At 38.5% G+C, this 17,611-nt stretch overlaps 1 protein-coding gene across 1 annotated transcript in view; it reads right to left on the reverse strand.

Annotated features, from left to right (window-relative positions):
• The window catches only part of GRID1 (glutamate ionotropic receptor delta type subunit 1), a gene marked incomplete at its 5' end in the record, with an annotated part of 523,307 nt that overhangs the window by 294,987 nt on the left and 210,709 nt on the right, over nucleotides 1-17,611 (reverse strand). The window contains one exon of the mRNA XM_082052805.1: nucleotides 14,571-14,855. Within this exon, the coding sequence (XP_081908931.1) occupies nucleotides 14,571-14,855 (285 nt within the window). The remainder of the gene's footprint in view (nucleotides 1-14,570; nucleotides 14,856-17,611) is intronic.

Raw genomic sequence — 17,611 nt, forward strand, 5'->3', positions numbered from 1 at the left:
CACACACACTACCTGAGACCTGAATGTTCTGAACATTTGAGAGTGACAGAAAAGCTGTGGAAACATCACAGCAAGAGGATATGAACATTGGTTCTAGTATTAGATTTAGGGCTGCTGCCATCTGTATGATAACTGGAAGGTTATGGGCCATGTATGTAAACCTGACTGATAAGGCCAAGTACAAACTACTCTGACTGATAAGAACAAGCTGCATTAAAGTCTGATTGACTGACTGGGATCAGGATTAGCACGAGGATGACATGTACATGTGAACATGGCTAGCAGGGGTGTATATATATACATTCTCCTCCATGACCTGCAGTGTTCTGAGACATTAAAATTCTACATGGAAAATCCCTTTAAATTCCAGCAAAATTAAGTTTTGCCACATTTTTGAAAATATTTTAATAAAAACATTTCAAAATGCAAAATAATCATTGGACAAAACACATGACATTAAAGGCCAATGAAATTGGGTCATCTCCCTGCATCAGACCTCCAAAAACAACTTCTATGGAACTAAATAAAGTTCAAAGCACAGAAACAAAGCATCCTGCCAGCCTCTATGGTCTTTAAGTTTAAGGACTATTTGGGCTTAATTTTGTTTTAAACTTATGACATTTCATATCGAAAGGTCAAGTTCTGTAAGAAACACCCCATCATAAGACAGACTGTGGGTAGATTCTGGTCTCTGACAGAATGGCTACACCCTACACAAGATTTTTCTAATTAAAAGCTTGTTTGTGAATGCTTTTATGCGTTTCAAATAAATAAACTAGGAATTAAAATCACACATTGCCATTTCTATACAATTACCACAGTAATTAACAGCAATAAAGACTAAATGTTTAAAATTCTTCTTTCAGATCATTATCAGAGTCTTTCCTTTTTCCTTAAAAAAAAAAAAACAAAAACAAAAAAAGGCTATTTTCCTCTAACAAAGCATCTCTTTAGCACATAAAGAATTGGCTAAATAAAAAACAGCTTGGGTGGGAACCCAAGACATATGGGAAAACAAACCTATTTGCATATATCCCCACAGGTCTCCTTTTGCTTGCTAACTTCCAGTCTTTAAATCATTATTAAGGCAAGAAAACATTTAGCTGCTGATTTTTGTTAACATGTTTTGCTAAAGAGAATACTCAAATCAATATCAATTCCTCATAGCAGCATTTCAACCAAGGGATTTTCTTTTTCAGTTAGGTGAGTAATGTAAATACGAACATTCAGGAACACATTGATGTAAACATCTCCAAAATCCCTCACATTTACACACACAAAAAAGCCACAGGTATTCTTACCTCCTAATTTTCTAATAAATCCATGACAAAAAAAGTCCCTATAGATTGTGCTGCATCAATACTTGAAAAACAGCAATGGCCACAAATAGGAAGAAATTCAACTAGGCTTTTTGTTTTCTAAACAATCATTCAGAATCCCCAGATGGTTCTCCTGATGGTCTAAAACTTAAGCTTTCATCATTATTAAGAAACAATGATCTAATTAGCTACTGTTTTGCTGGATAGCAAGGGTAATCTTTCTTCCTACATTAATAATAAAAACCTGCAAAAAAATGTACTGCTCTCCTGCAAAGGGTCAGAGCTGCTCAAATACTCCCCCTGCCCCAGCTGATTATTAGTTTTGTAAGGATTTTCCTTTCCCTTAGGTGGCACTGCCAGCCCTTCTACCTGAGAAAGGTCTCAAATTTGTTTGGTTTTACTATAAAGTTTTACTATAACGTCTTCCTGACATCAGCTGAAGGCAGCAAAACACGGAGGTTAATTAACGCACTAAAGGGATTAAACAACAGAATGGTAGAAACAAACCTGTTCCTGAGCAACAGCAGTTGTGAGCCCTGTGACTTTGTATCTGACATTTGGATTACCTCACGTTTAGCAATGTCTGACTAAAGCTTTCAGTACCCTTGAATCTTCTATAAGACCCTTTTCTTTTGGAATTCCCTGATGTCAAACCTGAGCACCTGTGGCTGCTGGGTTGATGCCGTCTAATAGTTTGCAAATGAGTTCAGAGTGCAACCTTTTGCACAGCAGGAATTTGGAGCTCTCTCTGGTACCAACCACTTTTTTTTTCAAAATGTATAGAAAAGGCTTGAGGCCTCTGTCGCATTAGTGATTTGAAATCAGTGAACAAGATCAATGTTGTTCAGAACACGAGCAAACTGACAATCTCAGACCTACAGAGCGTAATCACAGGTGCCATATTTTTTCAGGAACCAAATAAAATTCAGCACAAACTGAACTGAATCAGTCCTTGCATACATGTAGAGAGCCCATTCTGCAAATGGTTATGTGTGTTTCAATTTGAGGCTATAATTAACCTTTACAGTCCCTCTATTCAGTCTAAAGATAGAGCACTTGGCATATGCACACATTTTGCAGGACAGAAGATGATGCCTCCTGGCATGGATGGTATCAGGCCATTGCTTGTAAGTGCCTCATGCAGGTGTTTCCTCACATCAGGCAGACCTTTCTGCGGTAGGATTTGAGCTCAGGAGGAATTCTGAGTATTTTAGATAGGCTACAAATTCTCCAATTCCCTACCTACGATTACTCATTTATATCCGAATTTCAAGGAGACTATTCACTCATTTAAAGTTACATGGGTACATCAGTTCTTGCATAATTAGAAAAAATAAGGTAATAAAGTTTCCACATTTTTTCTTTATTATTTAAATCAACTCAGTCCAGATTCTTTAACTTAAACAATAAAATACACCTCAGTACGAAACAAACCTCCCTCTCTCCTTCCCCCTAAAAATGAAGCTTTAATTAGTTTTTTTACACTATTTTTTTAATGTACTGCAATGAAGTTGCTGAGTTAGTGAAAGTAAACCTTTCCATCACCTTCACTACATGAGCTAAGCCTATAAAAGGAAGCAGACAAATCTCACTGTTAACTTTGCAGTTTTCCCTCTTGCCACTTAAGTCTAATAAGAATGTTTTCAATCACATCATGTTATAAACCATCAAATGATTTTCTGATGAAATTGTCTAAAGAGGACCAAAATGTCTTATTGTTCTTTGACATAACCAAAAAAACCCATTCAATATTTCTATTATTGTTAATTATCTAATTTTCTGTCTGTTACTGTTGCACAGCAGAAGTTGCTAAACCAGATCCAAAGTGAACTGGCTAAATTACAGTAATCCAAATAGGAAGAGCATGGTCCAAGATTCCACCACAAACCATTTCCACCCCCTAGTGACCTTGCTGCCTTCACACCAACGTCACGTCTTTACGTAGCCAGTCCATGTTTCTGTGAGTGTGGCTGCACTTGTCAAACTCACACCTTTCAGGGTTTGTAACCCCTTCTGCTACCATGATTTGGAATTTTGTTATTTTCTAGTGGTGTAAGTAGGATCTAAGAGAAACAAAACTTAAGTACATCTGCTGTTAATACTCAGTCAACCCCACTAATTGGCCAATGAGCCAACACGTAACATGTGCATCTTTTTTTGCCTCCCACCCTTCCCACTGCAAGGTTGCTTTTGTTATCCTGGTTTAATACTGTAATATATTGTTTCACTTAATTACAGCTTGTCCAGACTTAAGTGGTTGCACAAGATGGGAGAGAATAACAGATATAAACCACCACAAAGACTCCCACAGATACTACTTTGTACAACAGAGACAGAGTATATCACCACATATTGCATGACAAATGGAGAATGCACTTTGGGAACCAGAACTGTCATTTGGAATCAAATATCTGCAGTCCAGATTATTTTTTGTTTTTAATAAAATTTAATAAGCTCATGTTTACTTCCACACAAGATAATCATAACACAGCAGCCTTAATGCTGAGCAACAAGGGAAGATCTTCACTTAAAACTCAGCTCACTGCTGATCCTTCAGCCAACAGGATTTCTATTACACCACAAGTGCCTGGTGGGTATCCAGTTAGGTGTTAGTGCTCAGGCTGTGCTGACTTACACATACAATGCCAGAAAATTTGCCCTTTAATTACTCTTCCACAGCAAGGGAGATTCACATTCCTACTGACAAAAATGAAGACAGTTCCTTCCTGTAAAGACTCTGTCATTTGAAGATCAAGGTCATTATACAGTAGAGTTGGTCCTAGCTAATCGATTATTACTTTCTTAACAAAGTTCCCTTGATGTTGTAATATGGCTTTTGGAAGACAAGACATATCTTAATTCCTGTTAATGGCAATGTCAAATATTAATATCAGTGGGCCAAAGAAAAACGACTTTCAAAATCAATGAGGAGTTGCATTAGGACAAATGAGATCTCTGGGTTATGGTTCATTATGCAAGCAAGGCATTTTATATTTCAGGGACTGAATATTTCTTGGTCTTTTGGTAAACACGTAACAACTACTCTTCCATGGCATAGTTTCTCTATTTTCCTCACTCTGCATGGGTGCTTTGCCAGGAAGAAATTTTGCTGATGATCTAAGCAAATGGTGGCCAGAGCCAGACCAGAGGAAATCACAATCACATTAGAAATGAAATTGAAGACAGCCATAATAAATACCAGAGCTGAATTTCTAACCTGAGTTCCCTTCCACGTCTGCTACACAAGGGCTGAAGATTTATCCAGCCAAAGATTCAATTCTTACTGATAGATGAGATGGGCTGCTGGGAAATGGGGACTGCCAATAGTTCCTGACCCCATAAGGCTTTCCAAATTGATTAACTGAACTACTGCCTCCAAACAGTGTTACAGTAGCTGTGTTTCCATTCAGAGCTCTCCCATCACAAGGCATCATCAATTAAATTACTGTGAGGGATGTCCCCACTCAATTTTCATCTATTTCTTGAAGCCCTCCACAATTCTCCCATAAGTTTTTGTTAGAAACAGCCTATTTGGGCCTTGATTACTAAAGCAGGAGATGCGAAAACAAAATAACCACTATTAAAAAGGATCTCTGTAGGACTCAATGTTCCCCAGTAATGAGACTAATCCTATTTACTCAATTTGTACACAAAACAAAATGCATTATTTCCATTTAAACAAATGCTATAATAATATGATGAATATTAAATCACTCTCCAATGGAACTCAGACATCCAGATTACATTCCTAATGGGCTCTGACTCCAAATAATCCAAATGGCAAAGCTTTTTCCCTCCCTACCTTTTATTTAATTTTTCACAGGCTAATGATGCATTTGCTTCTAAAATGATTGAAATAATTTTCAAAATAACTCCCAAAGCAACAGATCTAAACATTAAATACACCAGAACATAACTGCAGAAGGCACAGAAGGCCTGCACAGCACAATTCAAGGAAGAGCAAAACTCTGTCACCTTTGCACACCTCTGGCTGGGAAGGGAACCTTGAGTATCTGTGGACAGCTGCCTAGACATTAAAAACAAGTTTCAGAACCTTTTTGAAATCAAAGTAAGATGCCTAGCTTATAGTCACAGAAATATCTTAGCAGCCCAACACTCCCCACATCTCTGCAATTTTTATACAATGGAAAGAGTACAGCTACCTTATCTTGCAGGATGATGCTTTAAACTGTAAATTGATCAAATGCTATGATAAAAGAACTTCACTAAATGGATAGTTTAATGTAAAGTCATAAAGGTAGCGTATAACACAGATGACTCCAGCATTGACTAAGTGCGCAACTTGGGGTTCTGCTCTGAGCTCAGACAACTCCAAGTGCTTTGAGATCTGCTTGGATGAGGGAGTCTCCACAGTTTCACATCAGCTGCATCCCAAGGAGAGGGACCATCATGATGGAAACTTGCACAGTACAAATTCCCACAGTGTCTTACTGACATGAATTCACCTTTCTTCGTTTTCTACCATCTCTTGACTAAATAACCTCCTAGGCAAACTATATAATTTATCTTTGTTTGCATTCAACTCTACCTCAAAATCAATCAAGCTTTGCTTACACTTCTTGATCATTGCCCCTTTTTTTTCAGCTAAGTATCTTTCTGTCCTGCTTGCTGTTACAAAAGATAATATTAACTTGCATTTCCATGACAGCGAGGAGAATGGCCCTTGTATTTGTTTTAATTCACAGTATGAATGATATTTATTTCATATTCCATAAAGGTCACTGCAGTACAGACTATTTACAGTCTTAACTTGTGTTTTCAGAAAAAAAAAAAAAAAAGGACTTTACATTTCAATGCAATCTTGGATTGCATGGATCAGATCATCAGATCTTTCCAGTTCCCAGATACTGAACAAAAGGCTGGTTCAGTCTAATAATTTTGCTGCGTTATATATACACAAATGCAGTAGTCTACCACTTTACACATATATAAATATATCAAGCACATAAATACTGTGCAGGAGTCATAATAGTACACATTTGTTGATAGCCACACAATATGTAGAAAACCATTTTGACCCCCAGGGCTCTATAAAAATCCCATTCCTTACTATACTTTTCCTTTAAAATTATTTCGGGAGTTTTACATTCATTGTGGTCCTCAAGATTAATCCCTTCTATGAAGACAATGACAAATAATGTTATCTCTTCTCTAATGTACTCAGTCAGCATGCTTTACAAGCAGAGGAGAAACAAAAGGAATCCTTCAGAGTACATTCATTTACCATTTATCATAAATCAGCAAAGAAAAGGAATAGTCCTGGCCAAAGGGGTAGCCCCAGCCTATGGAAAGGGTGCTGAAGAAAGCCAGCAAACCCATAAAAAATTTAGCCATAAGAAAAATAAAGTAGTAAAACACAGTATCTAAATATAAGTAGTGTGAGAAGGAAAAGGAATGTGATTTCTGTCTCAAAAAGGAAGACACGCAGCAGTGATGGGAAGGCACACCAACTCTTAATTGGGTAAAATAAAAAATAAACCCTTTCTATCCAGGAGGGAAGCGAAAGTTGTCCTGCCCAGAGTGGCATCAGAAATATTACGAGGAGGGACCCGTGTAAATATGTTTCCTTGATTCCATGTATGCACTGATGCATACATTTACACACAAGCATATACACATGTATGTAAACATACACACACTCCTTTACCACTTTCCTTGAAATCCATAAATATATATGTGTGTGTGTGTGTATATGTATATTAATTCTCTCCCTCTCCCCTACCCCCTTCCATGAAAGACAACAAAGAATGGGAACCCAAGTTCATTGCATATTGAGATATCCAAATATATTTTCTCAGAATGATGGTGTTACTGTCTGAAGCTCTACATCTATCCTCCCGGACAGACTTCTAACTTTCTGCTGTTCCACTTCAAGTTATGCATTTATCAAACAATTTCTAAATGAATGTATAAACATTCACTCTCTAAGAAATGTGAACTAAAGAGACTCCCTTCTGGAACTGTTTTTTTCAGACTCCCTCCTCAAGCATACCAAATCATCTTGCTATTTCTCCTTCTCATTTTCACATGCTCAAACAAGTAGTTTAGCCTTATGCCATGGCTTAAAAAGCCAAGAGATTCAAACAACCATCAGTCAGGCAAAAAGAGTCCAAGAGCTATAGACCTTCTGCAGATGACATCTACAATTTTCAAAGACCTCTCTGTTCAAAATGAATTAATTTGCACCCTCCAGTTCCAGGCTGCTGAACTTTGCACTTTCTTTACACAGTGTGTGCTGTATTATGAAACATTTCTCTGTTTCAGAATATAAAGCGGAAAAAAATAGAGTAGCCAGTAGCCACCAGTTCCTGCAAAGCTGAGCCTGGAGACTGTCCACTGAACTGTTACAATAGGTAGAAAAAGACACAGTGAAGAATGCACAATGAGTGCTTTCAGGACTAGATTAATAATCACTTTTGACCAGATGACTGAGCTGAAAAACTGCTGGAAAACTACTTCTAATAAAGCCTTTCATTTAATTTTTCATGAACATCCCTCCAGATTTATATTTCTGAAGTCTTTTAAAATACAAACTGATTTTAAGAATAACTGTTTTGCACAAGCCTTCCATTTTGAGTGTCATTCCACAACAATTTGGATTTTTCAAAAGAACTTACATTTTGAAAGGTTGAAATTATATCCTTAACTTGCCTTGAATTTATGAGCAAGACAAGTTGCTTGAAACTGCTCAAACTGTTTGTCCAAGGGTCTCTGACTGGCCTCTACTACCACTGAACTTCCAGGTAGGTTATGATAGCACTCATTCAGAATAAAGGCATTACCATAGCTTTAAGATCATTTGTATATCAGGCATTGCCCTGAAGGTATTTAGTGAATAGCTTTTATGGGAAACAACCTCTGTCTGCTGCTTCCATACCCTGCTAGGAACTGTGGGGAGCGGTAGGAACAGGGACGTCTTACTTCTGCTATTAGCATGCTTACTCATATACTTTAAAAATTAAAGTACTAAAATTAATTTATAAGTAATAATTTGAAGTGAAATTGACTTTCTTTAATGACATTTAGTGTTACATACTGCAGTGCATTACTAAATAAAAAAACTACTATCAAAAATGACAAAAATCCATGCTTAATTTAAGTAGGCCAATTACTTTAAGTGCTGCTACAGTCAGAAAAGTGATTCAAGGATAAATATGGGAACATACAATGCTGTTTCTTCAACAGCTTCTAGACCGAATTCAATGTAAAAGTCAAAAGGTCAACTTTTTTTTTCATATATCCCATGGCATCACAAAACTCCCTGCAGGACTCGTAGAACTTGGCTGAATTCTTTATTTCCTGACATTCTCTGCAGCAGCAATGCTGATTATACTTTATGTTATGAGACACTCTGCTCACAGGAATGTCTTCATTTTTTCCAGGTAGAAATGGAAGATTTCACATTTGTCTGGAGTCTAGGCATCCTGTATCCCTGGTTATGCATTAATAACTAGGTGGAACAGAATTTGTGTAGAATAAAAGCTTGGAGGATTCTGTTCCTTGTTAGATGAAAAGGTGCTTAGGCCCAGTCTATTTATCCCTTTATCATCTTATACAGCAGCACCAATGATAGACATGTCCAAGGACTCCCTCCCAAAGGAATTCCTGTTGCAGATTGATGACAATAAAGAAGTTATGTTTCTCTGTGGCTGTCTGCTTAAATTCTATGTGTTTTACTCTTCGAACACAGCAAGCCCAATTCAAGCTCCTCTCCAAGAGTTCCAGCGTGCTCCAACCAACTGAAAAACCCAGGTATTTTTAATAATACAAGCAAACTCAACCACACCAGTGCATGCAGAAGAAGTCTAACACTTTCTGGTAGTGTCAGATTTGCTGAACAGGCACATACCAACACATGTGAAGTTGGTTCAACATTTCTCAAGTGCCAAATTCCCCGTATTTGCATTAAACAAGGTATGTTCACTGGAAAAGCCTGTCAAGAAATATGGCAGCCCTAGTGATACAGAAGTAGTTGTCTGACAGCTGAAATGATGATTCAGAAAGCAGAAGATAAGTTATGTTATACTGACAAGAACAGAAGAAATCTTAAAGACAAAATAAAGCAGGGAAGTCAACAGTACTTTATGTGCAAATGTTCTACTGTGTTTTCATTGTGACAGCCAATGCTTCATATCACAACTGATTTGCAGAGTTACACATGGATCAAGTGAAACCATGCATTTCTCAATTTTCATTACCATATAACTTTGTAAATTAAATAATTGCAAGAGTGGTGGCCTGCACAAAGGGTCCTTTACAAAGGAGATACCATGCCAGGATCAATAGCTAGCTGTAAAACTATTGATATAATAATTCCTGTTACTTCCAATCAAAAGTGAGGCCCTTTACAGGTACGACTTAGAAATAAAATCACCATGTAATTGCTGTAGGGAACAAAATTTCCCAGGAAGCTCGCTACATTGAAAATCACATTATTTCTACATAGCAAGATTCATAAGGAAGCATTCAAAATTAATGTGGTATCAATTATCAGAATAAAAATAAAATAGATCTCTAATAATAAAAATTAAAAAACAAAATTGAAAAGAACTTATAATTCAATACAATGGGCATTTAGGTTTGGGGTTTTTTTCCCTATAAGAACAAAGGTCCAAGATAGATCAGAAAGGTCTAAAATTCTTCAGTAGTTTATTCCTTAAAGCTTTTGTACAACTTTTTTCTTAACCAGATAACATGCAATTATTGACACCAGAAATTAGGAATAAAAAAATTGCAGCTCCCTTTCACAGGTCTAATATAATTTTCATTGGCAAAACAAATCATAACAAAACAATCATAACAAAATCTTGTTTGTCTTATGTTTTGTAATACGGGTATGTGTACATATAAGAAGGAAAGCAGAGAGACTGGATATAACCACAGAGACAAAGTGGTTTTCAACAGTAAGAATAATCTAGTGAAAACATAGCTATTACATTTCTCTTCAGAAATATGACTTGGTATTGCTCATTGTTTTCATTTTTACATCCAGTTTCCAAAATCCTTCTCAAATCCTTCCTCTAACCATACAGCTATTTATTTGCTCACCCTAGAAGCAAACTTTCAACTGTTTACTACCCAAACTTATCTGTGGGCAGCACCCACTGATTTTAACTTATAGTCATTTTAGAGCTTGGTAAGATTCTTTACAAAACTTGCCACACTACCAATTTTTGTGTCAGAAATTTTGATTACTGATGCTTCTACATCCAGGAGGTCAGCAAAATAAAACATAAAACTTCCCACCAGGCCTTTACACACTGATGCAATGTATGTAGAGGCATAAAAGATGCTCCTGTAGAGGAAAAAGCAATTCAAAACACATCAGCACAGCTGAAGCTTTTTAGAATGACACAACACATCTGACTTCTGTTGCAAGTTCTTTAACAGGTGAGTAGATTTAATTCCACAGAGCACCTTCAGAGAGCTGTTGACAAACTTAGGGTCAATTCATTTTTTTCCCCAGAAAATTAATGTCAAGTGCCATGCTTTGGCATGGGATTTTCATAAAGACACTTAAAGTAGAATAATGCATTTAACATGACCCTAGTCCCTTGAGTTCTTACTGGAATTGACTTATTCCTGAATATGCCACTTAATTCTGCTGCCTAAAGAATTTCTAAAGACATTTCAAACACTGGTTCAGTCACACTGGGAGAAAGGTTTTTCTTTCCATTTCACAGATGGGCAAGGGAAGCATACAGGGCTAGAAAGCCTTCTCAGGATGACACAGCAAAGAATAGCAGGGATAGAGACAGGGCTCAGACTGTCTCATTCTAGCACTGAGCTCCAATAGCTCTACAGCTCATCAGAAAGAGAGGAAACTTGTCTTGTTTCAGCTATGACTGACTTGCTATAGTGCCTAGCCATCATGTTCATATCAGGCAGCAGTCTCATCAGCAGACAGCTCCAACTGAGATCAATGGGGAGTAGATTACCCTGCATCTTCTGAAATTATGCATAAACCATTAATGAGAAAAGTAGAAAAACAAGGGCTGAGTCATGAAGATGTAGTATCCATATGAACTGTTATCTTTCCTTATTCAAACATAGGAGAACTGTATGGATATGTATCAACTGACCTCTCCCCCATTGGTACTGCTCAGGAGAGCAGTGTATCGAGAAGAGTTTGAATGCTGCAACTATCAAAGTCTGAGGTCTTTGAAAAGTCACTTCTCCAGAATCAAGCTATTACCCCTTTCTTGCTATTATCCATTTTTCACCACAAGTGAAAAAATCTGAAAGCTGGTTTCAGGTTAGGTGGAATGCCACAGTTTGTACCCTGCTTCTACCATTTCCATTCAGCAATCTTTTTCTTTAAAATTTCTGCATTTTTCCTGTGAAATCTCTTCATTTCTTGTTACAGAATTTAAGGCATTTTACTGGAAAGGACCATATTCTTTCACTGCAGTTGTACAGACAGATTTCTCCCTGTAGCTTCAGTGTAAAACAAGGCATATTTTATCATAAGCACAACAGTATAAAGCTTGCTAGGCTATTCAGTGACTACTCTGTATTTCTAATTGCCAAGTCTGTTACTTTTCCTTAATTTAGCCAGTACAGATATTATAATCCAAAATGTACATCTGATAAGGGACAAGTAGTTCATGAGGCAAAAAATTTTCTGCTCCAGTATAGCACAGCATTACTATAAACACAGGACTTCTTTAAGTTGTGCAGTGTTATTTAGTCTTTAGAAAACCTGACAGTTTCCACAAGGAGAACGCCAAGGGATTGGCTGGTTTTTAGCAATCAGCAGATGGACAAATTAAAAAATTACTCGAGGGAACAGTATAACTTGCAGAGAGCAGGTAGAGAAGAACCATTTATTAGAGCGAACCACAAAAGCACGGTGCTGGAAGCTCTCTGTAATCATAAAGATATGTTCTTCAAGTGACCTCCCTCCTCGTGGCCAGCACTCAGCCCTGCACGCTGGGCAAGGAGGCGATGCTGGAGATGGGTGGGCAGGGCTGTGCCAAAGCCAACTCAGGAGGGCAATGGCCGTGCCCGGGGAGCTGGGCTGCTGCTCTGGAGCTCAGCGTGGAACATCCTGGCAACGAGGTTATTTATCCCCCATTCACAGATGCCTGCCTGGAGCTGGCAAGGCTCAGTTGGCTTCTAGTGGAATTAGTAGAAGATGGTTGCCATATCTGAGAGGAAGAGGAGAGGCAACAGCACATGGGCAGCGGCAGTATGCAGCACACTCTCCACTGGAAGGAACAGAATGCCTGTGGCAATTTTCCATCCCCTTTTAGTGTCTATCTTACTCGTACAGACTGAAGGTCAGTCTGTGATAAATGGAAAAGATAAATTTGATTGTAACTGAATTTACAGAGTATGTGAATTAAGCGTTTCAGGACCTGGTGCTGAGATGTTAACCCTTTGCAGAGAGAGGCAAAGAAACTTGGATCTACTACTGAAATAAGTGACAGCAGAGTTCAGTAACCAGGTTTACTACCAGACAAAATGGGTGACAGCAGTTTGTACATAGAGCATTAATGGTGTTACCAGGGCCAGGATTCCAAGGGGTTGAAACAGCACCCTTTGAAGATACCCGAATCAAGCAGTTTTGGAAGGTTAAAGCTACAAATCAGGAAGAGAGAAACAACGGTAACTAGAAAAGGGCGTTTGTAAGACATCCTTTTAAGATTTTTCTTTCCCATTCTTGGAAATAACTGTTAGAATAATTTTACCTTTTTAAGCCAAATTCTCTGCTATATAGTGACATTTTCATCACTACCAGAAGGCCACCAAAAGAACACCTTCCATGTACATTGTGGTTTTTGCTTTCAAAACATTCACTGATCAGGTATTACTTAGGATAGTAATTACATACCCAATTTATTTGCTGGGTTGCTAGATTTTTGAGTCTAGAGATAAACTCTACAAGTACCACAGTAGTCTTCTCATTATTAAAATAATTCTATATAATTAATAGGATGTTAGAAGCCTTGGTTGATTTCCCACTAAAAACCACCCTTATTATCTTCAATCTGCCTGTTGAAGAAGCAGCAAGTGACATCTCTAACAGGCAAGAACAAGTCTTTCAGAACTCATTCAAGTTCAGGACTCTTTGCACAGCCTTTATGAATTGTTGTGGGTTTTTTGGCTTTTTGTTTGGTTGGTTGGTTGGGGTTTTTTTGTTTGCTTCCTTGGGTTTTTTTTAACCAAAAGTAGCTCAATTTCAAAGCCAAAGATGTTATTTCTCTCTGATTCACCATTGAAAAATACGTCATTATATAGGGAGAATTCAAATAAATAGCTATTTTGCAATTGTGAAAGTATAGTTATAAAATCTAAACTGTATGTACAGATTCCCATAAGATTATTTTTCCAACTGCAATTTTCTTTGTATTCTCTTCATAGTAACTCAGCACACCAAAAGCTTATGCATCACATTTTAAATGTAAAGTGTTTTCAGGGTTTTAAAGCATACCATAGAAAATTTATTTTCCTCATTATGAGAATGCTGAAAATACCACGAGTTAAACATATGGAACAATATTCTTATCAATTAAGCAGAGGAGAAGGGGAACTGTATTAAAAAAAAAGTTATGCACACAGTTCACTTTTACTCTGAGAGCTTGGCACAATGAGAGATTTATTTTTTCATTGCTGCTTTACACCCATCATAAGGTACTAAATTTGCTTGGGCAAAGACTCCTTTTCCTCAAGTTTCAGCCCAAAGTAAAGATTTTGCTGAAGGAGAGGCATCAGATGTAGTAAGAATGCTAACTCTACCATTTGGTTTAATGCCAGAAAGTGTATCACTGAGAAATTTAGTCCAAATGGAGAATAGTGTGAGGAAGCATGTGAAAAAAGAAATAGTAATAGTTATTGTGAAAATTAATTTTTAAAGAGAACAGTACTCAGCTTTGATAGAAAGTGTTTTCTGGGAATGGGTAGAGGCCATGTTGAACTTGCTTGCGCAGCTATGTGACCTCTGCCAATCAATGTCAACACTTTATTAATATTTAACTGAAAAAGTGTGAGATGATTCAAACTTCGGCTGTCTTGCTAGGTGTTGCTAAGCAACTTTGCTGCTTGTCTGAGAACTAGTTTTCACAGCAACCTTTCCTTCAAAGCAAAGACCTGCATCCACTTGAAACACTTTCCCCTTTGTCAATGAAGAACCCAGCAAGTTATATTCCACCCCTCCCTTTATATTTTCCTCTCCATTTCCCAGTTAAAAAGAAATCAATTTAATAGTGCCTGAAATTCCTCACTTACCGTAATCGCTGTCATAAAACACTATGAATTTCTGCCACCGTAGCTCAGTGACCAGTTTCAGCATCACATCGTTGAGGCGGACGGGTGGGCGGGCAGCCAGTGTGTATTCCTCCTCCTCCAGGCTGGGGTTCAGGTGGCAGGCGGTGCGCGGGGAGCCCCCCGTGTTGCGCTGTACAAAGAGGTGTGGGATGTGCATGGCATCTGTCAGGGACTGCAGGGCGTTGGCCGAGGCACAACCAGTGGATGTCACTAAGGCCAAGATCCCCAAGGTCATCAGGTCACAGGCTGAAGAATACAAGAAATAAAGCAGGGTTAGAACAAGCCCAGCAAGTCCTTTGGTCAACCTAGATGCTAAGAAGGGAACAAGACAGGCTTTACCCTTGCCATTAACACAGAGCTGAAATGAATTCTATTACAGTATCAGCTGAAGCCTTTCAGAGATAGGTTGCGTAGCATTACAGTAGGAGACAGTATCTGCAATCTGTACCAATAAGACTAAGTTGAGGACAGATAACATTACTACTGTCATTTCTTCAAACAGGCACTGATGCAAATGGAGATTATGGCTCTTGCTTCAGGTCATTTCTGGTGGAAGCAGGAACTTAACTCTCATTTTTAAAAGACACATCACTGCTTTTACCTCTTAGTCTTTGTTGTGAACATTGGATGAAGACTTCGGACAATAAAGAGCAATTTTAGTTTCAAGGATGTGTCTTACAGAACAGAGTTTTGAAGGATTTTTAAACTGATGAAAAAATATTCACTGTATGTCTCAGAGCAATGAAGAAACAACAAAGACACTCCTTAGAACAAAGACAACGCACAAATGACTAAACAATTATTAATAACAATAGCTGTCTTTAAAAAGTTCTGCAAAAGTATGTACCATTTTAAAAAACTGCTTATACCTTTGAGTCTATCCATTTTCGAGAATGAAGTGTTAGGTGAGTTTGAAATACAGTCCATGCAGGTTGGGCAGCCCTGGGCAGAGCCCTGTGCAGCCCTGCTCTGCTGCTCAGCAATCGTTTTGGTTGGAAAAGACCTTTGAGATCATCAAGTCCAACTGTTAACCTCACACAGTTTGATCTCCCAGGGCTCCTCCAGATAAGACAACCTAATACTCTGCTGAGGTCGGGAAGTGTTTCTAGCCAAGGTCCCCAGCCATAACTCAGTAGCTATTCAGTCAGTGGTGTTGGTAAGACACTGTAAGACTGTAAAGCAGCAGAGCCATTAACGCCTAGTTTTACTAACCTTCTTGAATAAGGTGCAGCAAAATTGGCCCCTGAGAGCTCAGCACAGGAGTGCTGCATCAACCCTGAGGGTCCTGCAGGGGTGTGTGGCACCTCCTAATTTTCTCCACCTTTGAAGAGGGCTGAGGGAGAGCTCAGGGTGTCACTGGCAGTTTCAGTCCCCTAGCAACCACCTGCACAAGCACAGCCTGCCCAAGGGAAACCAGTTGCTCTGCTTCCCCAGGACAAAGGCCCACCATCATAGAGCTCCCACAGGAAGTGGCCAGTGATGCTCCACAGTCCAGCTGCAGTCTGCATAAGTTAGCTCAAAGTGGATAAACAGAAGAGCCTCTGGGGTGTAATTCAGAGCCCCGCTGGGACATGCAGAGTAGCTGAGCAGGAAATTCAGCTTCCGGCAGAAGAGAGGAGGCTGATGGTGCCTCCCTGGCACAAGGTGACTGCCTGCACGGGGCCCTGCTGCTGGGGTCTGGTGATATGGGGGAGATTTGCCACCACCCTAACACTGACCCACCATCTCTGATCTCCTGTGAAAACAGATTGAGTTGGAAGGTAGAAAAATGAACATAATGTATCAAAAGTATTTAGTTTTCCTCCTCTAAACAGAAAAGTATATTTCCACTTTCAGAGACCAAAAAGTCAAAGAGACTGGACAGGTTATGCATAATTAATAGTAATTAACAGTTAATTGTTAATCAATACTAATTACATAAAGGCACAGTAATTAAATACATAAAACTGCTTCTAATGCAACCCATGAACCATTTCACCAAATATTTTAATACACCAGACATAAAATATATTTCACTTTGATATGAGATAGCAGAAAGAAACGTTAGATCTTTTGTACACGTAGAAGATCCAACACGTATCCTAATGCAACAGACAGAGATGAAGTGCTTTTAAAATTATTTCCTTGATGGTCTTTACAATAAACATATGTCAGCTGCATTATCTAAATTTACTCTCTGTTGATTATAGCTATATGAAATTGTTCTTTGTTTTTCCTGAGAGCTGACCTGATTTAACAGCAGGAAGGCATTACATTTGCCAAATGGGAGACCCAGGTTCGGGAACAGATTTGATTTCCCAGGCTTCTTGCCAGAGAAAACTGAACATGTCATACAGGTAATTTATTTAGTCACAGTAGGGGAGGGAACAGAGAAGTGGGAACAGAGGGAGAGAACAGCAGAGCTGAGCTATAAACCCCTGCAGAGCTCACCAACCAGCGAGCTTTGCTGTCACCGAGGGAGAGAGAAGCGAGACACATGGGTCTGTAGAAGGAACAATTTACTTGCAAAGCAGACAGAAGGAGAGAAAAAATAATGCCCTTTCTGATGGCAGGCTGCATTCAGAGAGTCACTTATTTGTGGAATATAGAGCTGATCGTCAGTTGTATAACAAGAGATAACTTTATGTAGCAGTTGACGCTCATCAAAAGCTGCTCACTTATTAGTAGCAAAAACACCAGGATAAAACAGGCCACAGCAAATGGGACCCTTATCTCCCAGCACAGCCCACAGAAGAACACAGCTGAAGTATCTCAGCAAAGAATGTTTTGGTTGAGGCATTTTCCCAATGTTTTGTAGTTCGTGTCAATAGGTTAAAATGAAGAATTAGTCAATACGCTTCTACATTCTGATATTTTGTCAATTGATTATGTTCTGCCTGAAAGCATATGCTACAGTAAGCGTTATCTCTTGGCTTTCTGTTTTGAGATAGTACAGCAGGCAATAAAAAAATGCAATTACTACAGAAAACAGGTTTCATATTTTCTGAATTCCTTCCTTTAGT

This window comes from Streptopelia decaocto (assembly GCF_964273445.1).
Source record: "Streptopelia decaocto genome assembly, chromosome: 5".
NCBI lineage: Eukaryota > Metazoa > Chordata > Aves > Columbiformes > Columbidae > Streptopelia > Streptopelia decaocto.